This window comes from Astyanax mexicanus, chromosome 2 (genome assembly GCF_023375975.1).
Source record: "Astyanax mexicanus isolate ESR-SI-001 chromosome 2, AstMex3_surface, whole genome shotgun sequence".
In the NCBI taxonomy this organism is placed as follows: Eukaryota; Metazoa; Chordata; class Actinopteri; order Characiformes; family Acestrorhamphidae; genus Astyanax; species Astyanax mexicanus.
The window spans coordinates 28,461,082-28,487,063 of NC_064409.1; the positions used below are offsets into that span (position 1 = coordinate 28,461,082).

At 38.4% G+C, this 25,982-nt stretch overlaps 1 protein-coding gene across 3 annotated transcripts in view; it reads left to right on the plus strand.

Annotated features, from left to right (window-relative positions):
- The window catches only part of tmem214 (transmembrane protein 214), a 55,550-nt gene that overhangs the window by 19,601 nt on the left and 9,967 nt on the right, over window positions 1-25,982 (plus strand). For 2 of the 3 annotated variants that reach the window (XM_049475087.1, XM_049475089.1), the window contains exons 2-10: window positions 8,568-8,761; window positions 11,035-11,185; window positions 11,743-11,877; window positions 13,616-13,698; window positions 13,990-14,095; window positions 14,360-14,441; window positions 14,552-14,653; window positions 17,005-17,146; window positions 17,301-17,392. In XM_049475087.1, coding sequence (XP_049331044.1) covers window positions 8,568-8,761; window positions 11,035-11,185; window positions 11,743-11,877; window positions 13,616-13,698; window positions 13,990-14,095; window positions 14,360-14,441; window positions 14,552-14,653; window positions 17,005-17,146; window positions 17,301-17,392 — 1,087 coding nt within the window. The remainder of the gene's footprint in view (window positions 1-8,567; window positions 8,762-11,034; window positions 11,186-11,742; window positions 11,878-13,615; window positions 13,699-13,989; window positions 14,096-14,359; window positions 14,442-14,551; window positions 14,654-17,004; window positions 17,147-17,300; window positions 17,393-25,982) is intronic. The other variant, XM_049475088.1, reaches the window with a different exon arrangement.

Here is a 25,982-nt window from a genome sequence, read left to right on the forward strand (position 1 = left end):
TAAAACTAAATAAAGAAAAAACAGCTATTTCTTCAATTAAAGACTCTGTTGGTAACATTACTCATGACCCACAGGAAATTAATAACAATTTTAAAGACTTTTATGAGGCATTATACTCATCACAGATTAATCCATCTGATGCTGACATTGAAGAATTTTTGAAAAATATAAATCTACCTAAACTAGATGAGGAACAGGTTATGACTCTTGATTCACCTTTTTCATCTTCCGAATTCTTTAAAGCAAAACAGGATCTCCCAAATAATAAAGCTCCAGGTCCAGATGGCTTTCCTGCAGAGTTATATAAAGAATTCTGGTCTGTGTTAGAACCCATTTTTTTTAGAATGGTCACTCAAATCAAGAAGGACCGCATAATATCTCCAAACATGAACTCTGCCAACATTACCTTGCTTCTTAAACCAGGCAAAGATCCAACACTCCCATCCGGCTATCGCCCAATTTCGCTTATAAATGTAGACCTTAAAATAATTTGCAAAGTTCTTGCAAGGAGGTTAGAAAAAATCACTCCATCCATTATACATTCGGACCAAACAGGTTTTATCAAAGGCCGGCACTCAGCCGATAACACACGTCGACTAATAAATGTAATAGATTACTGTTCCATTAACAAATTAGAAACCATAGTTGTCTCTTTAGATGCAGAGAAAGCATTCGACCAGGTAAATTGGAAATTTCTGTTAGCAGTTCTAAATAAATTTGGATTTGGTCCATCCTTCATAAACTGGATTGAAACATTATATAGCTCTCCCAATGCACGGGTTAGGACAAATGATCTTTCACAAAGCTTTAGTCTGCAGAGAGGCACCAGACAGGGCTGCCCGCTCTCTCCCTCACTTTTTGTATTTTTTATTGAACCACTAGCAGCAAAAATACGACAAAGTGTAGATATTAAAGGAATTCAAACACAAAATACAGACCATAAGATAAGCCTTTATGCTGATGATGTATTACTTTTCCTTAGGGACTCACAAACTTCTCTGCTAAAGACAATCACACTCATAGATAAGTTCTCATCTGTATCAGATTATTCCATTAACTGGAGTAAATCAACAGTTCTACCTCTGAATTGTACATTTCAGAGCACTACTTCACTACAGTCGGGCAACATTAAATATTTAGGTATACATTTTTCCCCCAAGCTATCAGACCTGATACGATTGAATCATACTCCTCTACTAAAAACAATAGAGGACGATCTCACACGATGGAATTCTCTACCTATATCTCTTATTGGGAGAGTTGCTACTGTAAAAATGCTGATTCTACCTAAAATCAATTATTTGTTTTCATTAATCCCTAATAAACCTCCTGCTGCTTGGTTTAAGTCATTAGACTCAAACATTTCAAAATTTTTATGGAAAAATAAAACATCGAGAATAAGTCTGAAGACTTTACAGAAGCTAAAATGCCATGGTGGTCTAGAACTACCAAACTTCTATCACTATTTTTTAGCCAATAGATTGCAATATGTTACAAGTTGGATTAAAACAAACCCTTTAGGCAGCCCTTGGCTGGACCTAGAACAAACACTCAGTGGAAAAGTGAAAATCTCTGACTTACCTTTCATTAGCTCCAGTATTAAACACTATAGCTGCTTTAAAAGCCTAAACATAAACACCACTCTGACAGCTTGGTGGGAGTTTTTAAAGATAGCTAAGTCTTCACTAATACCATGTAAAAGGACACCCATTTGGAACAACCCAGATATATGTCAGAAAAAAACAGTTATTAATTTTTCGCAATGGCAAGAGAAAGGAATTAAGAATTTAGAACATGTTATACAGGAGGGGACCTTTATGTCATTTGAAGATCTTATTTCAAAATACGAAATTAGCAGTAGCAAATTTCTGGAGTATCTACAATTAAAGTCCATTATACAAGCAAGATTTAATTTAAATAATCTAACATTAGAAATCCCAGTATTGATAAAAGAGTTCATGAATCTCTATACTCCTAAATTGTTATCAAAAATATATAAGTTATTATCCAAAATTAATGATTCCACATCCCTCCCAATTACAAAATGGGATCGAGATCTCTCCATGAACCCAGATAAGAACTTTTGGACACAGATATGTTTAAACAATTTCAAAATGACGAAAAGTCCAAATTTACAACTCATACAATACAAAATTCTCCATAGAACACATTATACAGGGCATAGAATGTTCCAAATGGGCCTTAGAGAAACAAATATATGCACTAACTGTTCGGGCAATCATATTGAGAATTATATACATGCTATATGGTTTTGCATGCCTGTTCAGAGATTCTGGAAGATGATATGTGAAGACTTATCTACCTGGTTTAATTGCAATATCCCAGCTTCACCCAAACTATGCATTTTAGGTGATGTAAGTGAACTAAACATGGAAACAAATATATTGCACATAGTTCTCACTGTCTTATGCATCGCTAAGAAAACTATCCTCATGAAGTGGAAATCAAAAAATGATTTATGCATAAATCACTATAGAAATTTACTTTTAGACCACATTAGTCTGGAAAGAATGTCTGCAACCTCAAAAAACCAATTGGCTACATTTGAATCTCTCTGGTTCCCACTGATCAGCTCCATCACATGATGGGGGTGGGCGGCTGTAGTCGTGTCTCCTGGTGCGTCCGGCAGGTGGCTGGGGGGGAATCGGGGGATTTGAGTGTCTGGTGGCTGCCGCTTGGTGATTTCTGTGTGCGGGCCCTGGTTGTTGGTGGGGGGGGGCTGGATGTATGCTCTTGTGGTCTTGGGGTGTGGGTCTGGGGGGCCCGTGGTGGTGGGTGCTGGCCCTGTCCGGTTGGCTGGGTTCCCCTGTGGCGGTCGGGGTGCGGAGTCCGGGGCCCTGGTGCCCGTGGGCGTCTGTCGCCTGTTTGGGTCCCTCCCTGCGCTGGGGAGGGTCTATGCCTCTCTTGGGCGCGCCGTCGTGGGGGGTGGTGGTTTGGTCCGTGTTGGGGTGTCTGGTTGGCATTCCGGGATTCTGGGTGCCCTCCCTGTGGGGAGGTAGGGGCGCTCAGGTGGGGAAGCGGCAGTCTCCCACTTAAGACCGGTTGGTCCTGGGCTCAGGACCACTGTGTGTGTATGAGAAAGAGTGGGATGTTGAGTGTAAATGTGTCTGTGTGTGTGTGTGTGTGTGTGTGCGTGTGTGTGTGCGTGTGTGTAATATGTTTTGTCTTTTGTATGTGAGTGGGGTGTGTATTTATGTTGTATTGCAGTGTGGGGATGGGGGCGCTGTCTTGCAGAGCGGCGGTGTCCTGGGGCCGTAGCCGCTCTACACCCTGGACTTGCCTTCCCTGTACTGCGGTTGGGTGTATGGAACTGGGTGCCTAGTGAGCCAGCAGTAGTTGGCTCTCTTCCTCCGGGGGGTAGTCCTCTGCCCCTCGGTCCTTTCCTGGCCCTTCCCCGACTCCTACTCAGTCTAACATCGCATTACACATACAAACTCATCATACAGCTTACACACATCATATTACACATAGGGTTTTGGGGGGCAGGTGCTCCCTGCTCCTCAATTTTATTTTTGCATTTTAGACATTGAGGGCCTTTGGGGGGGCAGTGTGGTTGGGTGCTGTTATTCAGTTCTCATATTACAGCTGTCCCTCCAATTTTAATAGCACTGTAGCTTTCATTCATTCTTCTCATTATACACGTTCATATCACTGCAACATGCTGGGTGGGGGAAGGAGGGGGGTCAGGTCTTCTCACACCCTGGTTTCGTGCACCCTGCCTGGGGTGTGGGTCGGGTGGTTGTTCGGGGCCGGGCTGGCTGCTTCCCTAGGTTGCCGCTGGCTCGGTACTGGTGCCCGCATGCCCGCATTAGGTGTCTATGTATGTTCTGTGTGCGTGACTGGTGTGCGTGACTGGTGTGCGTGACTGGTGTGCGTGACTGGTGTGCGTGACTGGTGTGCGTGACTGGTGTGCGTGACTGGTCTGTGAGTGAATGTGCACGTGTGCGACGGGTGTATGTGTGACGGATGTGTGTGTGACGGGTGTGTGAATGTGCATGTGTGCGTGAACAGTTGGTCCTGGGTTTGGGGCTGACTGAGCATGGACACCTGTGGGACATGGTTGCGTAGGGCGGGTTTTTGCCCTCCCTACCGCTCCACGCTGCTCTCCGCCGATCGTCACTGCCGTTCCTGGGGGGGTGGGCGTCCGTGGGTCCATGGGTGCGTGGCCGGATGCCCTAATGTGGTCTCTGGCCCGCCCCCTTGGTGGCTGTGGCCTGGGGGTGGCTTGGGCCCCCTTGGCGTGGGAGGGGGGGCCTACCGGGTGTCGGGCTGTTCCCGGGTGCTTGGGATCTCGGGGGCCGCATGCTCGGCTCGTGCAGGGGGTGCTGGCCTGCCGGAGGGGTGGGCTGCTCGCTTCCTTTGGCTCTCTGGACTCTTGCTCTTTGCCATGGGGGCTTCGTCTGGAGTCTCCCCCGTCCTCATCTGGGGTGTGCACATGGTTACCATCGGGATGTGTGGCCGCGGGTCTTCTGGGCTCCTAATGGGCTGTGGATGGTCTGGGTCCACTGGGTTCTTCCCTATCTGCCTCTGGATCGCAGGGGCATGGTGGCGGTTTCTTGCCTCCATTGTGGTAGGCATTTCATGACATAATCCGTAACACATGACATATTTTTGCAAAAAACAATAGAATAGAAGTAACTGTGCGTGTGTGTGTATGTATTTATGTGTATGTATTAATATGTATGTATATTTATGTATGTGTGTATATGTATAAGCATATGTATAGTTAGATATGTGAGTATGTGTATATATGTATGTTTGTTTATTTTATGTTTATTTTATTTTATTTATTTTTTTGTTTGTTTGTTTGTTTGTTTGTTTTTTGTTTAGTTTTTTTTTTTCTCTTTTCTTTTTCTTCTTCTTGTACCCCCCTCCTGTACCTCACACTCCGATCCTTCCAACCCTGAACTCCCACAACTATATCCACACAAAATATATATATATATATATATAAAAAAATAATAAAAAATAAATAAATAAATAAATAATAATAATAATAATAATAATAAAAATAATAATAATACAAAATAAAATAAATAAATAAAAATAAAGTATTAATTGTCCTCCGAAGAGGGGGGGTGGTGGTTGGGCCAAAAAAAAAATATATATATATATATATACACACACATACATACACACACACACACACACACACACGTTACACACATTACATGTCCTCTAAGAAGTAAAGATCCTGTATTTAAAATATTCAGTACAATTATTTAAGTTTAAATTATTTAATATTTTGTTCTGTCTACACTGTTTGTGTACCATGGTCCCTGGAGGAACGTTGTTTCGTTTCACTGTGTACTCTGTATATAGCTGAAATGAAAATAAAAACCACTTTGACTTTGACTATTTAATATCTGATAAACTGAACCTGGGTCAGTGTCTGATCAACAACTGTTGTAAATGTCCGTTTTACTGCCAAGTTGGTATATAACCAGATACTGCAGAAAGAGGGGATTTATTTCTGACATGATCCTCACAATAGAGAATTCTATTTGAAGGCTTTCACACAGAGTCTGGTTTTAACATATGAAAAATAGGCACATCAGAATTTGAAAATGAACGCATGTAAATGAATGGCGTCTTTCACATCCAGTCCGGCCAGGACCTTTACACGAATACGTGAATCCATCGTAGCGCGCACTTCACGCCTGTACCTGCGTGCCCAAATTTCGGATAACTCAGCGCTTTTGCGGGCGCTTAGAGCATGGGTTGTACACGACTACAAAGAGGTTTTATTTAGGTTCAGATTAAAATTATAAACTAAACACATACTTTGCGCTGCACAGCGGGGTGGTGTTCTCGGAGATGGGAGAACAGGTTTGACGTATGTCCACCTTTAGCTGTGACTTTACGGCCACATTGATTACAAATCGGATAACCATCCTCGGGTGCGTTCGGCGGGTCTCTGAAATAGTCCCACACTGCTGATTTTAGTTTAGCCTTTTTTTAGGCGGACGGAGATTTGTTTAGTCTGATGCACTTTCTGCCGTTCTCACCGCTGTGTGGTGAGGAGCTGAAGCGGAGCAGAGTTGCGAATGCGCGGGTGAGTTTCTCCGCTGGCTTGCGTTTTACCGGTAATAAGCAAACGCATGGTATAATAACCATGCATTTTAATACCATGGTATACCGTGAAACCGGTTACCGCTACAACCCTAGCAGGAGTGCTGTCAGCATTGCTGCAGAGATTGAAGAGGTTGAGGGTCAGCCTGTCAGCACTCAGACCATACACAGCACACTACATCTTAAATTGATCTGCGTTGCTGTCATCCCAGAAGGGAGCCTCTTCTGAAGACATGTCAACAAAGCACATTGATTGCCGGAACCATGTTCTATGGTCTGATGAGACCAAGATTAATTTGTTTGTAAGTGTTTCATGCCTACATTCAAGCATGGTGGTGGGAATGCCATGGTCTGGGTCTTAGGGCAGTTCCAGCATGTGGGGCCTCCCATTCCTTTTCTGTCCTTGTTAGTCCAGTTTATGTCACTATTTGAAGGGAGTAGTTAAAAGCATAGTAAAGTATTTTAAGTTTCTTGGCAATATCTTGCATTGAGTAGCCTTCCTTCCTTAACACAACAATGGACGGATGGGTCTCTAAAGATAGTTGTTTCTTTTTGGCCATTTTGAACCTGTAAGCAAGCCAACAGCTGCTGAAGCTTTAGATACTAAACTAACCTAGATTGTTGTGCCCCCTTTTTTGCTCACTTATTTGTATAACATTTTTCAACTGTGCATCACAATTGAGCAAGGGTGTCCAAACAACCAATCAGCCCAATAACATCCTTAACTTTGATTGCCGGCCATACCTTGAGATTTAGGCAGAGGACTGAGAATTTCTGATAGTAAGACTATATGCAAAATAAGCCTCTATACAAAAATAGGCTTTAATATAAAACATTTGTATTCTTTTAAAATCATCTGATACACTTAACGTTGTCCATTTCACAATTAATTTGTATGTTATTTTGTGTTTTTCTTTCAAAAAGAGGGTAATATGCAAGTGATCCTAAACCTTAGAGAGGTAGTTTGTGTGTGTGTATATATATTACAGTACAGGCCAAAAGTTTGGACACAGTTTTTCATTCAATTTTTAATAAATCCCCAACAGTGTCACCAGCAAAACACCTCCACACCATCACAACTCCTCCTTCCAGTGGGAACCAGGCATGTGGACTCCATCCGTTCACCTTTTCTGTGTCTCACAAAGACACGGCGGTTGGAACCAAAGATCTCAAATTTCTCCACTTGGGGACACATTTAAAGTGTTTGCAATTTTCCGGACTAACTGACCCTAATTTCTTAAAGTAATGATGGCTACTCGTTTTTCTTTAGCTGATTTTTTCTTGCCATAATATAAATTTTAATAGTTGTCCAATAGGGCTGTCGGCTGTGTAGTAACCTGACTTCTGCACAACACAACTGATGGTCCCAACCCCATTGATAAAGCAAGAAATTCGACTAATTAACCCTGATAAGGCACACCTGAAAACCATTTCAGGTGACCACCTCTTGATCATTGAGAGAATGCCAAGAGTGTGCAAAGCAGTGATCAGAGCCGGGTGGCTATTTTGAAGAAACTAGAATATAAAACATGTTTTCAGTTATTTTACTGAAGTACATAAAACTCCACGTGTTCATTCATAGTTTTGATGCCTTCAGTGAGAATCTACAATGTAAATAGTCATAAAAATAAAGAAAACGCATTGAATTATAGAAGGTGTTAAAACATTTCCTTAGCCTTAGAAATACGTTCAGTATTAAAGGGGGGATGCCATCCTTTGCTACAAAGTCTCACCAAGTTTATTCCGTACATTACCCACCAGATGCCCTCCTTTGTCCTCTCATCACACATATTGCCAACCCATATTTACACATTTTCTTTTACAAACAGTCCATTGTCCATAGAGTTTATTGGTCCAGAGCTTAATGAAAAGTAAAAAAAAATGGACGTAGCTCACCAAAAGTTAATATGTTTGTCCTATAAAAAATGTTCAAGAATCCATGTATCCTTTGTCCAGTTGCCATATCCCTTTTCCTTCTTCTCTGGTGTTGGCCCAGGTTCCACACCCTGTCCATAATCCACTTCCAGACAGAAAGAAATACAAAGAACACTTCTGCACAAACACAGACGACACCCAATAAGTAGCCTGCGAACCTACAAGACTACTCAGCACGGCTTTAACCTCAGTATAACATTAACATGAGCATCCATTCCTAGCATTAGTCCCAGTTAGCTATATATATATATATGAATGAATTGAATATTTCACTGAAGTCTAATTAGGCATTGTATTAAGTAGTAAGACTAGAAAGTTGTGCTGACTTACTTTTGCTGTCTAGCTTACTTTCAAAATGTGTTCACACTTTCTTACTTTTGCTTTACATTGCCTTATTGCTTCCTTTTAAGGTGAATAATTGCTAAATAAATCACTATAACTGAAGAGGCTGTTCTGTTTCATTTGATTGCAAAATGTTTTGAGAAATCTGCACTAACAGTTTTTCCTTTGGCTTACATTATTATTTTTCCCCTTTACAGCAGTGTCTGTAAAGATGTCTGAGACTATATTTGAGAACTTTGAAAAGTTTGGAAAGAAGCAACATAAAGAGCAGGTCCATCCACCAGCTGAAACCCAACAGAAGAAGTCCAATGCAGTGAAGCAGAACAGAAAATCTATGAACTGCAGCCCAAAAGAGATCCACTACAAAACCTTGGAGGATGCAGTTAAAGCTGTGAGTATAAGTTCTTTTTCTTACAAACTATTATGCAAACTGATCGTCCCAATCACAGTATGTATATATTATTTTTAACTAAATGTATTATTGTACCTTTTTTTTGCCACTTGATGAATTGATGAAACAAACACTGAAATGCATCCAGTAATATGCTTAGGAAAAAAATATTTGTAGTTTAAACAGTTAAATTAATATAGGCTCGTAAAATCTGGTCACTGTATTATTTAACTGTAACAATAGAGCATTAATAAGCAGCACGTTCTAAATGTAGATAACTAATAACTAAATATATGTTTATGCTTATAAACAGGTCTTTTATCTAACGCATTTCCACTCACAACGATCATAACTTTGTGCACATATGATAAGACGGTCCACTACACAGGTGTAAATTATAAATATGTAGCCTATTTGCTTATAAACAGTTCTCTATCTAATGCATTTCCATTCACAACGATCATAACTTTGTACACATATAATCAACAATGTTGTGTTGGTATTGTAGATAAAAAGTGCAGGGAGAATAAGGGCCGAGGTTTTACGGCAGTGCTGTAAACATTTATTACTAAATGCACTCTACCGTGGCATTTGTGGTTTAGACCAGCCCCTCAGAGTTACCGGAACACAACCGACTTGTAATTTATGTATGTGGGGTTGCAGAGAAGCATAATGTATCATCAACATATTAAATATAAGAAGTTTAGTGTAGTGCTGGGCGGTATATCGGTTTATAAGATATACCGTTGCGCAATTTAGAAAAACACCACCATAGAAACATGCTGGGAGTTCAAACCCGCTGTTCCCATCTGCCAGAAAGAAGGTAATTGTGGCTGATTTTAATACTGTAATGGTTCTAATGGCTTAAATTATTTATTAAAATATTTAGTTTTGTAAAGGAAACCTGGTTAAAGTTGCTGGTGTATCTCTTTAAAAGGTCTGTTTACATTCTATTGCTGTTTTTCTGCTAATAAAGTTTGATTACCTCGTATATTGTGTAATTTTTTGGGGCAAAGTAAACCCAATATTTAAAGTGTTTTATATCATACGTACTCCAAACAGTAGAGTAAGTCACAGCCTATATAAAAGCCCAGTCATGCAAAAATATATAAATAAATAATAATAAAAATGTTGATATACTGTGAAACCGCCAGAATCTAAAAAGGACACTGCTGCTCATCCAACACTTCTCAGTCTTGACCGTTAGCTATTTTATCAGAATATGGGGGGCGTGGCTGCCAGATTTTGGGAAGGATGCAAATAACAATTAATATTGATTCCAATCAATTGCCATTGCTCAGCACCCTCATGTATTAGGGCTAACGTCACCTCCATCACCTCAAAGAACCTGTGTTATCCTAAAGATACCTGCTTACATACTACACTTTCCTGCTCAGTCATTCCCTCTGTTTCTCTGTCACAAGCCTGCATCTCTGCTGCTGCTGCTGGAGACGCAGAGGCTACAGCAGCGAACGTCTGTGATTTTTTACACATTTTGTAGTAGCTACAGTGAGACGCTTTTATTGCGCGTAACTTCTCCGCACCTATTTTCTACGGCCTCCGTTTCTCCATGCTGCCTCTCCTTTAACATACGCGCTCACCACTGAACGTAGTGGGAGTTACAGCGGACCATGCACACAGAGAGAGGGTGGGGCTGCTTTTGTCCTATATCCTGATTGGTTCAGTCCACTGTCTATATTAAAGATGGGCCAATGGTGTTGTGGGCCGGTCTCTTAGGGGGGGAAAAAAAAGGAAGGAAAAAAAATCCAACAGCGTCGGCCCCTGAGGACTGTCGGGCCATCGGGCAAACACCCGGTACGCCAGATTACCAGTCCAGCCCTGGTCCTAACTAGTGGAGCTTTAAAGTAATGCTGTTGTTTTCTTAAAAAAGTGCCACAATCAGGCTTATTGTTTTTGTTCCGACAAGATCCAAAAGATGGAGCCTCTCATGTTGACAGTAAGAGAGAACCCTGGTTTCAATCATTAAATACAAGTGCTCGAGCCCCGTTACAACATTCTATCCCCCCAAAAAACATGGTTATAAGGAAAATTCATTGTTATTATGAAGCTTGAGGCTATACAGAATGCCCAGCCTCTTTATTTTTCCATCACGCGTACCGAAAACATATCAAACCGTAGGGTTTACACTGAGGTGTGAACAGAACCTTAAATTTTCTGTACCGTTACACTAATATTTTATGTAGTATGTCATTTCTTAGTTCCTTGCTAGCTTGCGTTGAACAGTGATTTTTCCCACTCTGTATCTTTTACAGTTGGATGTTGTAGAGCTGAGGCAACAGCTTGAAAGAAGTCAGTCTTTGTTTCCTGAGAATCCGTGTGTGTGGGTGAAGGATCTGGCAGGATACCTTAACAGCAAATTGCTTGCACCAGACACTGATCCCACACTTAGCAGCCATGCTCATGGTGAGTGTCTAAAATCTTTCAAACATTTCTGTGTACTGATGGCTTAAAATAGTGTCCTCTTTTATATTTTTAGAGGTGCTTAGAAAATAGGGCTGCAAGGATTAGTCGAAGTAATTGACAATGTCAATAAAACTTTCAGTATTGACAAATTGTTTGTAACTGCAATACACAAAGTGCTGGGGACAGAAACTCAAGGGGGTGTTAAGGGCTCTTCGCTCTCTTATTACACATACATTTGATTAATCTGTAAAGCTTAGGTTTTATGTTTGAGTTAATCAGACTTATACTTCCCTTTTTCTATGTTGAGGCAAACTTTGGACAAGAGTGTGACATTTACAGACAGGTGAGGTACAATGTGTATTGAAACAGGAGCTGTGCTCATAGAAAGCAATTATTTGAGAGAAGTAATTGTTAATGTATTGACTAATCCAAAACAAAATAGTTAGTACTGGCAGCCCTACTCAAAAGTCAAATTATTCTTAATTACAGAAATAGATGTTTTTTCATGTGTTGTGAAATGAGAAATAGCTTTACTAAATAACAGGAACTCTGTCCAGATTATCCGTATTGTCTTGCGGGGAAGGAGCTGCGCAGCATCATTAAGAACCTATTTGGAAAAAGCACTGACACTCTGCAGGACTTCTTTGACCACTGCATATTCACCATGCTCCGAGAGTTAGAAAAACAACCAGGTGACATTCATGTTATACATAATACCTCATTTGCAAATCTTGTTTTTGTGGGTTGTTGCACGGACCTTTTGGGTATTCCACAAAGCAGGCTAATGTACAAAGCTTTTTGGGAATATTCTGTTAGGGCTGCAGCTATTGATTATTTTTTTAATCGAGTAATCGGATAAATATAGGGCATTTATCGATAAAAAAGGCATAAACATTTGCTTTATGTTGTGCATCTTAGCTTCTAAAAAACTGCGATTTTGCCAGTTCTGCCAGTGTTGGATAAGCGCTGCATTCTTTTCCCACCCAATCGGTGGATTCTCGTTCTTATGTACTCGTAGGTAAAATTAAGCATATTGTTTCCAGCCAAAGTAACTTTAGCTAAGCTAACATTTATTGACATGTATTTAACATAACTCCAAAGCGCTGTGATTTCATAAAGCCTGTATTAATTTGAGAAATTGTCTCCATTCTTCTTAACTAACCCCACATATACAACAGCATTCCTAGTAATCGGCACTACACAGCGATGTTGTTGTTATTAATGTTAATCATTGGTTTGTTATTAGTTCAATTTTATCTTGTTTCGGCTCCACTGCTCCCGTGTCTTCGGCCGAGATGGTACAGCATTAAAACGTAATGTTGTGGGAGGCAAGGATCATGCTGTTGTTCGAACCTAAAATGCTTTTTTTTTTTCTCGTAAGTTCGCTCGTTTTCCTCGCTGCTTCCATATTCCCATTGCTCAGCTAAAAACCTCAGCTGCCTCCTCCTCCTCCTCCTTCTTCCAGTGTGTGGGTGACATTACACTAAACGAATCATCACATTAAAAGTCAGAGCAAAATAATTTAAAATTAAACAGTTACTCGAAGCACAGAAAATTATTCAATCTATTTTTTTTAATCGAGTAACTCGATTTATTTGAGTAATCGTTTCACCCCTAATCCTGGTTTATTTTGTTACATTTTGACATAAGGTGATTCTAAGCCCTGTTCATTCTAAGTCCTGTTTTATTCTGCAGTAAAAAGTATGATTGAAAAATGTTAAACGTAACTCAGAGTGAAAGGGACCAAACAGTTGTGTTCAAAATGCTTAAGTTACTTTGTAATGTATCTGATATTCTAAGTAAAACGTATGCAAATAGTTGTTTAATTAATAAAAAAAAAAAAACAGATCATAAGGTGATGGAAGATTTTAAATTCTCTGGCAGTTATGATATATGCTTAAATGGATTTAATGTTTAATATTAGATTGCTTTTATATCTATCCTTATGATATGAAATACGTATAATAATATTGGTTTCTGTAACTGTAATGCTTGCTCATATTTTCTGGCTTATTTTGAGTCAGTCATGCATTTTCATCTTACCCTCTAATCAGAAGCTGTGCTAAAGCAGTCTTTTAAAAACAGATTTAACCACCCCGTGTGCAACCCTTATCTTGCATTTCAGTGATTTTTAAGCAGTTGTTTCACTACATTTGCACATGACTGGGCATTTGAAACATCTTGTGTGAGAGCATTAAACTCGATTCCTGAATCCAGGCTTGACTGAGTGGAAACTGAGCGAGTCTCATGTGAAATGACTGGCTTATTTAAGTAAGGCTACCTTAAATAGATGTCTTTAATTAGCTTGCTCCATGGAATACCACCCTGTGCCCTTTTTTTGTTAAAATAGTATTGTTGATATTATTGAGACACTGCATAAAAGTCAAGCTGTGACATTTACTAGTACTGTTTAATTATGTGTTCTAACAGGTGAACCATTGCATGGCTACAGGATGTGCATTCAGGCAGTCACGATGAACAAACCCAGAATAGCCACGCTAAATCTGGCTGATGTGAGTGGGTGGGAAAGTACAAAAAAGCCTAGAGTTCAAGGAATTAGTTTTCATTTCTAGAATATTTCATTTTTTTCATTGTAACTACTGTTATTTTAGGTAACATACAGTAAACAGAAACTCATTTTAAAATTCAGGATGTTCTGGTTAGTCTGGAGCCCTGTTTTGGGGTCCTATGATCCTTAAAATATAAATAACGTATATAAAATAATTTTTGCATTAAATAACATTAGTAGAAAAGCTGTAAATTAACATTTGATTCATTTTGTCCTGTGTGTGTGACCTCCACAGCACCTGGAGCTGCTGCGCTCCAACCAGAATCGCCCATCCAAGTGTTTGAGCATTATGTGGGCTCTTGGTCAGGCTGGATTTCATGACCTCACCCAGGGCATAAAAGGTTAGAAAAGAGTTTGATTACAGTGAGAGCAAGAGAGATAGATAGATTGATGTTCTTATGAAATGTCACTTTTTCATAGCCCTATACCTTTCGTTGTTTTAGTGCAGAAATTCTTATTTATATTCACTTAAAATTCTGTGATAAATGGAATTAATAGAAGTGGTCCAAAATAACTTTTTTTATAACATTGATGTTAAGAAGTTTGGGGGGGGATGGGGGGGTTGTATGTATTTTCATTAATTAATAACAGTATGTTTCCTGTAGTTTGGCTTGGCATCATGCTGCCTGTTCTTGGGATTAAAAGCCTGTCTGCATATGCAATTGCATACTTGGAGAGATTACTCACGTAAGTACCTGTTCTTCTTTGCATAAGCACATGTAATATTTTGGGGCAGATCATTGGTAATTGTCTTGCAACATGAATAGTAATAATGGGTTATTAAATCTCTCTTTAAGGTTCCATGCCAACTTGACAAAAGGCTTTGGAGTTATGGGCCCCAAAGAATTCTTTCCTTTACTGGATTTTGCGTATATGCCAAAAAATGCCCTGTCACCAAGGTAAGTTTTGATTTTGCCAAATACATAACTATGGTTCTGCATTCTTAAGCATCTGTTATAATCTTCTGCTTCTGTTTTTTACATAATTTTTGTTCATTTTAAATTGATAGTGTGGATGCTTAGATGTGGGAATTCGGGTCCAATGCATGTCCAATATTACACCTGTATAATTTGAGACTAGACAGCAGTGTAATAAACAAAAATAAATAAATAAAAATATGCTTAAATCTATGAATTTTAAAGTCATAAAAGAGACGTATATAGTGTCATCGAATAATATTTGATACATTTGAAAAACATTGTTTATAGCTTATTTCATATTATGCTGATCTATTTGGCTGTGTTGCAAAATACACACTTTTCGGCAGCCTGTTTGTTGCTTGGCTGGCACACTAAGGTGGTACAAACATTCATGGAGGAAAGTGAATGTCCTGCAGAACAGACTAATGTCAGACATGATGGGTGCTTCAAATATGGACATGTTTGGGTAAAAAAAGAAACTTGTGCTTAGCTAAGTAAATAAAACGGTGGATGAGCGCTGGATGTTAACCTACACAGATTTCTCTGCTGAAAACTGTTTGAGTGTGTAAACCAGTTTTGTTTATTTTACAGTAAGCTTGCGTTACCAAATTTATCCAGCACTAGAGCTACAGCATTAGCGGCTAACTACTCCAGCAGTGCTAGCCAGGGTTAGGAGAGGGAGAGGGAGAGGGGGAGAGCGAGGGGAAAGAGAGAGAGGGAGAAAAGCAGGCACAGTGTATTTTGCCTAATTTCTCTTGATTAAATTTCAGTAAATATAGTGGCTATAGTCAGTGCGTGATGATGTAATCTCATAGGCATGTGGTCAAATAGGCTAGGCTAGGCTTGCTAGGCTAAGCTCGGATCCGCTCCACTCTGCATCTAAAATCTCCCGCACTGGAGCCGAACTGACCCTAAGTGAGCGGAACTCTTCTCGGCACAGTCACTGACTTATTCTTACACACACACATACACTGACTCACTTTTTCTCACTCACACATGCTCTTTCTCACACACACATGCACACACAGACTGACTAACTCTCACTCTTACACACCTACACTGACTCACTCTCTCTCTCTCACACACACACACACACAGAAACATAAAATACACACATCATGCACACAAAAACACTGACTCACACTCACTCTCTCTCACACAGTTGCTGTATGCCAAAATCATCACTATTAAAACAATAAAAGACCTGAAATATTTCAGTTGGTGTGCAATGAATCTAAAATATATGAAAGTTTAATTTTTATCATTTCATTATGGAAAAGAATGAACTTCATCCCAAATTTTTTTGAGAAGCACCTGTACACTGACACACTCTTATTCACACACACACACACACACACAGAACCATAAAATACACACATCATGCACACACATACACTGACTCTCTCTCACACACACAATTATAAAATACACAAATCTTGCACACACATGCACTGACTCATGCAAAATGTATCAGTGCATGTGTGAGTTCAGTGAAGTGAAGTTTTTTTGGTAATATAGTTTTTAAATATGTTCATCCTTGCTCTGTTGCACCTGTAGCACATCCCTGAGGGCAACAAATCAAACAGCTCAAAGCCCAGATGGGTGCTGTTCTTGATCGTGCTCCTGGCTCTGCTGAGGCAGCGTGATGTGTAGATGTTCATCAGGGAGGGAAGAGGGCAGGCAATAAGCTGTCTTGACTACTCCCTAAAGTCTCTCCCTGTCAGCCGTGGTGCAGCTTCTTTACCACACTGTTTTGCAGCATGTCAGCAGGCTCTCTATAGAAGTGCGGTAGAACAACAGCAGTAAGTTGGAGTCCAAAATTTGTTTTCTGAAAACTCTCAGAAAGTGTGGCCTCTGTTGGGCCTTTTTGATGAACGCTGTTGTGTTCTCTTTCCAGTTGAGGTCAGCAGAGATACCAAGAATATGTGTTGCGTATAAAATTCAGCATAAGAAAATGGGTCTTGTTTTATGTTATTTTAAGTATAAAAAAAAGCATAATCTTAAGTCTGTGGTATGTTGTTATCGAGGTATGAAGTGGCCTATATCGATATATGAAACTTGGGTAATATCACGTAGCCCTACAGAATAATCATTAACCTATGAACAGAATGTTCCAAATATTATGTCAGAGGAAAAGTGTTATATGGTAAATATGGTTAAACGGCAACATGTTCTAATACCCTTAAATTAAAATTTTCCGTGTGTACTATGGAGTAAAGGGCATACCCAAAAAATATGTATTGGTCCCAAAATGTATGTTACACTACACTAAATACAGAGTAATAATATAAACAACTGTTGACAATTGTTTCCTTTTGTATCTCCCACAGTTTGCAGGAGCAGTTGAGGAAGCTGTACCCACGGCTAAAGGTTCTAGCATTTGGAGCAAAACCAGAATCCACCCTCCACACCTACTTTCCCTCATTTCTTTCCAGAGCCACACCTAGTTGTCCTGATGCTATGAAGAAAGAAGTAAGGCATTGTTATAAATTTTATGACTGTAAATAGTTCTTCTTGCAAGTAGGTCTCCTGCTAAAACATGTATAGCTATCACACTAATGGTGTCTTTACATATGGCTAGAATCTCAGGTATTACATATTAATAGCTTAATGTGTTTATCCTTAGTTGCTGAACAGCCTGACTGAGTGCCTGTCTGTAGATGCACAGAGTCTGGGAGTGTGGAGGCAGCTTTACACAAAACATCTTACACAGTCCGGGTAAACTTAAACCTTCCTATCATTAATAACACATTCAGTGTCTTTTGTTTGTTTGTTTTTTAAGACATGATTTAACAAGTTTAATGTTTTTTATTAATTTAATGTTTTTTTGGATTAAGTGCCTAGTACTGAATGTGCACAAGAATATTTTTCCCCTCATACATTTAAAGCATAGGGGAACCTAAGTATTTTCTTTGTAGTAACAATAATCTTGCTCTTGTGACAACATATTACATGGGGGCATGGAGTTCACATCTGAGTGAAAGTGTAGTATTTGTACAGTTAGTATTGGTAAAATAATGTATTTCTTATATTAGGGCACCAGCACAATCTGAAGCATTTTTGTATCTTATTCATATTCCGTTTGACTGAGATGGAAGTGTTAATTATTATACGGTAATATGTCTTATACAGTGGTATGAAAAAGTTTGGGCACCCCAGATAATTTTCATGATTTTTCATTATAAATCATTGGTTGTTCAGATCAGCAGTTTCAGTTAAATATATCATATAGCGGGCGAACACAGTGATATTTAAAAAGTATAATAAAGTTTATAGGATTTACAGAAGGTGTGCAATACTTCTTTAAACTAAATTAGGCAGGTGCTTAAATGTAGGCACCCCAACATAAAAATTGGCTTTTGGTTGAAGGTATTTTGGATCATTCTTCTTTACTAAACATCTCCAGTTCAGTCAGATTTGATGGTTTCTGAGCATAAACAGCTCACTTTAAATCACACCACAGATTTTCAATAATGTTCAGGTCTGAGGACTGAGATGATCATTCCAGCATGCTGTACTTGAATGCATGAATGCTTTAGTACAGAGGTCACATATAGGTGGACCACGGACTGGGTCTGGACGCATTTTGAAACAAAGTTGACATTTAATAAAGTTAAATTATTGAGGGTGTTTCTATTTATTGTATGATAAGTCAATAATGTCATTATTGTGACAGGCCTATTTAAAACAATAAACATTGTTAAAATATACTGAATAGTATTTGTAACTTCGTCTTTCAGTTGTTAGCACTGAATCATAACAGTTAAAAATGACGACGGTCCGGACCTTGGCCTGGCGAAATTTTCTCTTACTGAAACTAACACTTTGAGCAGTGTTTAGGGTCGTTGTCTTGTTGAAGTATCCAGCCCCGGCACAACTTCAACTTTCTCACTGATTCTTGAACATCCCTCAAGAATCTGCTGATATTGACTGAAATTCATGCGACCATTAACTTTAACAATTTTCTTAGTACGTTTGAGTTGGAATGCTGTGTTCTTTTTCCACCATGCATACCGCCCTCCAAATAACTCAATTTTTGTTTCATTAGTCCACAGCACTTTATTCCTAAATGAAGCTGTAGCATACCTGAAGCGACTCTGTTTGTGGCGTGTGCTCAGAAAAAAGCTTCTTCTGCATTACTCTCCCATACAGCCTCTCCTTCTGCGCTGAATAGTTGAACGATGCACGGTGAGACCATCTGCAGCAAGATGATGATGATGTAGATCTTTGGAGCTGGTCTGTGGGTTAACTATGACTGACTGTTCTCACCATAGTTTACCGGGAATAAAATCTTTCAGTAGGGGTGTGACGAGATCTCGCGAGATTAAACATGCCGATATTTCTCGTCAAGCTTTAACCTGTCTCGCGGGAAAAAAAATAGTTTAGTAACTAACTGGCAACACAGCAGGAGTGCAACTACGTTCTGTTTGTGGTATATGCAAATAGTGCAGCGCCTCTAAGCGTCGCATAGGCTGCATACCCCCTTTTTAAGTTGCATGTCTGGCTGCATTTGGCTTTCCAGTGGAAACAATAAACGGTAACAGAGTGACCAACAAGACACAAACCATATGTAAATACTGTAAGTAAATCATACACATGACATAGGCAGACGTGTTTCATAGGCAGTTGTACTAATCCCTTAGCTCTGTACTGTATTTAAAAAAAAATCTGTCTTTGTTTGCACTTCAAGCATAGTCTTAATATGACTGGTTATGTTTATGCATAGTTAAATTACATGAGATTTAGGAGTAAAAAACACAAACCATAGGCTTAATAAGACTGGTAGTGGTTTGCACTTATTGTTTGCACTATATAAGACCTAGAAAAGTTTTATTTTTATTTTTTACTCAATTTTTTTTTTACTATTTTTTATTCTTATTTCTGTTTCTTATAAAATCAATATATGAGAGAAACCAGTCTGTTAAATTTGCGTTATATGATTTTGTCACATAAAAGCAATTTTTGAGGTTTTCTTAAAAAAATTATTTTTAAATCTCGTCTCATCTTGTTTTCGTGAACACATTACCGTGTCTCGTCTCGTTAGCATGCCATAGCTTTATATAAAATAAAAATAGTTTTAAAAACAGATGACTACCTCACAGACTATTTCCTGGAGCCTGGACTCGACCCGAGATTTTCCATTACTTTCCAGGCAGAGAAATAAAATATAATAATAACAATAATAATTTAGTTCTGCATACTAGAGATTAGATTGTCTGCCTGAACCCGAGCGTGAACGCAAGCTCATCCACGCGTTTAAAGCTCCGCAGGTGGATTAATGGGTGCGTGGCTCGCATGGATTTGGTGGTTCTTCTACTGCTTACGGGCTGCATGACGTTCAGTCTCTCAGCTTGCCAGTCAGACTACAGTGTCAGCAGATAAATCGCTTGCGTTTTCCTACAGGACAAACCATTCAAACATGCGGATGCGCTCTCCACACCCGTTAAAAAAAAAATCACACAGTGTCTGTCTTAAAATAGTTAGATACAGCTATTAAATTAATAAATCAAAATTAATAAATTAAAATTATTAAATTGAAAAGACCAGTGAGTATTTCTGTATGCTAAATAACATAGAAGGCAGCAACAAGCTAGAAGCTAATAACAGCATTTAGTAAAAACAGAAAAATAGATATGGAATAGGAAAATAACTAACTAAACTAAGCTCAAAATGCTAAAGGAAATATAATCTAATTCTAAAATATCAAAACGGAATAGTGTACACACAGGTACAAAAAAAAATAATATACATAAAAAAAAAAAAAAGTTTATGCTGTTCTCCAGATCTCCGAATATTAATTTTAATACCTTGACTTTAAGAACTCTGACAGGATCCAACATTGAGCGAATCACAGAGTATAAGTATCTTGGCTGGATGAAAAACTCATATGAATAATTTAGTTATTAAGTGCAGACAGAGACTCTTGTCTGCCTATGTTTGCTATAAAAAGAGTGGTAGAGGTATTGGAGTATTGGACTACGCTGATGTAATTTATACTCAGGCGTCCGTTAGAGCCCTGAAATCTCTGGATTCAGTCTATCATTCTGCTCTAAGGTTCATAACTGGTGACCCTTACACTACTCACCACTGCAGATTGTACCAAAAAGTAGTCTGGTCCTCACTAGCAGCTCCACAAGAAACACACTGGCTTATATATATTTATAACTCGCTCTCCGGCCACACGCCATCTTATATCTCATCCGTGATTTCTGTAAACACCAGTAATTTATAAGACCCGCTCTACTGATTGGATCACCTGTCAGGTTCCTAGAGTTTTTACTAAACTGGGAAAATCTGCTTTTAGCTACAGTACAGCACTAGTGAGCTGGAATTCGCTACAGGAAACTCTAAAACTCAGCTCGCTGGTGTCACTCAATCATTTTAAACTTTTAATATCTAACCACCTACAGACAGCCTGTAACTGTTTTAGTTAAGTTTTTCTTTTACCTTGTACCTTGTTATTTATTTAAATTTTGTTGTTTTTTTTATTGATCTATTTTTATGATTTACCATTTAGCCCTTTTTTATTTATTTTATTCATTTCATCTTTTTCATCCTTTTATTTGTTTTGTTACTGCCTTTACTTTTGGCCTTTTACATTTTATTTCATTTTTTCCTTTTATTTTATTTATGTATTTTTTTACTTTTTACCCCATGTGACCATATAGGGCAGTTTTAAGTGATCCTGCTGTAGCTGAACAACAAAGGCTAACAGTGAATTATAATACTGTAAAAAAATGGTTATTAATAATAATAATAATAATCATAATACTTTATTTGTATTTTTTTTTACAGTGGACTATGCAGGGCTTTTAAAAAACATACAAAAATACCAAAGGGTGACATTTAAATTAATAATAAAATTGTAAATATTGGCAAAAATTAACCCTTCCTTTGCAAAAACATACAGTCATATGAAAAATGCATTTGTAATTTTATTTTTATCGTAAAATGAATTTGTCCGATAATCTCCATTTTATAGAATATCATGTGGTGCGACCATCAAGAAACTACTACTTTGAGACCTTTAGGTAATAACCAATTTTAATACAGGAAGTTGCATAATTTACCAGGTTTCCAGGGACCTGTGGAAGCTGCAAGCAAGTTTGTAACTCTCTCTTAAATATGATAAAAAATAACCTTTTTAACAGCTGGTATGTAATTGTCACATTTGGATATTATGTGGTATGACCTAAAAAAATAGTGAATATTAAGTTATTTCTACAAATATATATTTTGATTATAAATTTCATTGTAACCTTTTGTGGGAAGTTAGCTTATTTTGTTAAGGTGGCCAATTTTCTGCCTGTAAATTCTGACTGAGTTTGGAGTGTTTTTGTTTTTTTTTGGTGACAGCTCAACACGTGGTGACTGTTTGGTATGCCCCTCCCCCAGCCATTAGAAGACCAATCAGGGCAAATTACGTATCAGTGTTTTCGTCTGAGGGTGTACTATTGGTTGAAATAGGTGTCAATCACTTTTGTGACGCTGGAGAAAGGTAATATGATTGGACACCCCTGAACACCAACGTGATCCAGCGCTCACGCCATTGTTTCAAAAGACGATCACTCAAGAAAAGTAGTGGTTTGTAGACCAATAAAATCTAGAAGAGGACATCCTTAGCTTTGTATTCACGTACAACTTTACGTAAAAATATTACATTGTGCGGTCACTTGAGGAGCTTGAGAATATTATGTTCCGGCTGCGCTAAAAATGAACGCATGTTTGTGAGAAGTGAGCAGGCGAATAAAGGACTTTATGGATATTATATCTGCGGTTCAGTGCTGTATTGTAGATGCTGTGATAGTAGGTGAATTTTCTATAATATAATCTGATGTTATTTCACACACTAATAATATTTTATAAGGCTATTTTGTTGGGGAGGCGTGTTCCCCATGTAAACAATGTGAAAAAAGTAGTACTAAAGAATATGAGTCGGTGTGTTTAGAATTTTTGACGCTTTTAAGCATTCTAATTTACATAGTCAGAACGGGCCCGCCGGCGCTTCTGCAGTAAGAGGTTAATCAACTACATTTTAACACAAGTAATTTACTTCGCTACATTGAAAAACTTCCCGTTACTGACTAAAAAATAAAAGACTGGGGGAAAAAACTGTCTGAACTAAAAAAAAAAAATGATTAAATTAAATTAAAATAGCCTTGTTACTCTATATTACTTTTCGGATGTGATGCAGCTCAGCAGCACAAGCTAATGGCGTTGAAACATTCACCATCTAATTTGAAAAAGCATATTAAGGAATGTTTCCTACAGTTATATGTTGATAAGATATTGTAGTAACCTAGTGATGCACTAATGGTGTATTTGTATTTTAGAAAATAAACATTTATGGTGAAATATACCTATTTATTAAAATATTACTTATTTGCAACCAGTCCAACCGCCTGACTCGGAACTGCAAACCATTTTACTGTACAGTTCCTGAATTAGAGCCTAAATAGTGTGGTAGACTGTTTTATACAGTTTTACAGCAGCTTGTGTAATTAATCCCCCTGGGTAACTAGAGGTCACTCAGTCACACACACACAGCCCCCACCAGCACTTACCGCTCCCTGCTGCTTCAAAATCGCTCCAAATAAGTAAATCCATCAATCCATTCACCAGCAGTCCTCATTTTTGTCAAAGCATTGCTTATAAAATAGATTTTAACGCCTTAGGTTTGGCTGAGTTTACAGCTTACTAATGCACATTCGCAGAATCAACAGAGTCTTCTCTGAAGAAAGACGTGAATCAGATCTGTCGGCCAATCAGGTGCTGCGTTAGGCAGAGACAGAGCTGGGGAGGGGTCTGTAACCCGACACTGTTACTGAGCAGATATACTGCAAAATAAGTTATAAAATTAGTAGTTTTTGTTCTTATATAATTTCCAGTCCTTTGGAGGAAGAAAGGAATATCCCAGGAGCAGATCACTATAATATCTAACCAGTGAAAGAGAGCAGTTTATAATTTTACATGGTGAATGTAAACATCTTGTAGCTAAATAAAAAACTGTAAAAACACTTAAACATATAAACATGCGTATAAATATTTCATTTTAAAATTAAAAATTAGAAAATCTGAAAAGCACCTGTTTTTTTATTTATTTATTTATTTTTTTAACCATGTTTTGAATATTACATGTTCAATTGTATATTTTAGGTGTTTTCAGTTAATTTTGTAATATAATTTTTTTGTAATATTAAAATTCTCTGAATAATTTAATAGTTAAAAATTCTTTAAAATCCCTTTTAGACATTAAACTGAACTAAACTGGAGACATATCAAACTGCCTAGGTTAGCTAACAAGTTAGCTGCGCTGCGCTGCTAGCTGCTTAACCTGCGTCCACAAATAGAGTTTACATTTCTTAAAGTTTTGGTGGTGAGAGAAATGCCTCATAATGTTCGCTGTGTTTTTTGTCCGCTGATTTTATCACACATAGATTGCGCTGAATTTTGTTCTCCATGGCAGCGCAGCTAAACTTTTCCCAGCAGTGTTTATTACGGTTAGCGGGAGAGGAGCTTACACAGGAGTGTAAGTCAGCTGTGTAGCCTGGGGTCTGTGTGTTCGGGGGGGGGAATCGGTGTTCTGTCGAGTTATGCTACCCATCGATATGTGCTACTTTACGGCACTGCGCAAGCGCTGACCAACATTCTTTTTTGTATGATTTTATGTTTTTAATGTTAATTTCTTAAGTTTTTATTGGGAACATTAAATAGAGGTTAGATCGAGCCCAAAAAATCACATTCTGCCCGAGCCCGACCCAACCCGAACCATAAACTGACATTATGAGCCCGAGCCCAACCCGACCCGCCCCATAAACTGGCTGTTTTCGGGCTGATTGAATTAGCGAAATATAATCAGAATTATGTTAATTAACACTGTAACATAGAAGCATAAAACTATTATTTAATTACAATTATTTTTAAGAACAGCTACACACAGTGCTGCAAGTAAAACGCGGAGGAGTTCACGTGAGAGAGAGAGAGCGAGAGCAGCGTGTTTTGGTGTACAGGTAAAGGTTCTTGCACACTGTATCTCCTGTTTCTATTTTATCTCCTCATGCTCATATTCTATTCCCATACATAATTCTGCAGCTCCCTGTGTTTTCTGTTGTATTTTGCAGCAAGCACGAGCGCTTACAACTAACACCGCGGACCGCGAGGTGCCGCCGCGCTGCCGCTGTTTTGCCGAATTCGACTCCCTGCTGAATCCCTGCAGGAGTGAAAACAGCGCTTATAAATAAATTCGTTTTTTCACTTTCAGTTTTCGTTATTGGCTCGTTTTCGTAACCCATAATAATTGGTTACTTAGCAAAATTGTGATTATCACACCAGAGCTTTATTTAAAAATAAAAAATATAATTAAAAAGAGATGACTACTTCTCAGACTATTTTCTGGAGCCCGACCCGGCCCGAACCGACTTGATTTCAGGTCGGGCCTCGGGTCAGGTCGGGTTCGGGCAGACAATCTAAGCTCTAACATTAAACAATCTGATTAAATAATAAAGAAAACCTGTAAATAGAAGTTAAAGCATAGCAATGGCTATTTAAAAAAAATAATTATGAACTGTAAAACTATGAAAATACAGTTTATAGTCACCTTTATGAATTAAAAGTAACTATGTAACTTTTACTCAAAGAACATTTTAAATTGAGTACTTTTTTACTTTTACTCGAGTAGATTTTTAGATGGGTACTTTTACTTGAGTAGAATTTTAGCAAAGTAAAGGTAATTTTACTCAATTACAATTTTTTCAGTACTTTTTCCACCTCTGATATATACACACACAGTGCATCCATAAGTATTCACAGCGCTTCACTTCTTCCACATTTTGTTACGTTACAGCCTTATTCCAAATTGTATTATATTAATATCTCTTTCCTCAAAAATCTACACAAAATGGCCCATTATGACCATGTGAAAAATGTTTTCTTGAGAGTTCTGAAAAATTATTAAAATGAAAAAACTAAGAAATCACATTTACATTTGAGCTTAGGTGCATCCTTTTTCCACTGATCATCCTTGAGATGTTTCTACAGCTTAAATGGAGTCCACCTGTGGTAAATCCAGTTGATTGGACATGATCTGTAAAGGCACACACCTGTCTATATAAGGTCCCATAGTTGGCTGCATGTCAGAGTGCAAACACCAATGAAGTCAAAGGAATTGTCTTTAGACCAGATTTTTAGGCACAAATCTGGGGAAGGATACAGAAAAAATTCTGCTGCTTTGAAGGTCCCAGTGAGCACAGTGGCCTCCATCATTTGTAAATGGAAGAAGTTTGGAACCACCAGTCAGGCATGTATGGCA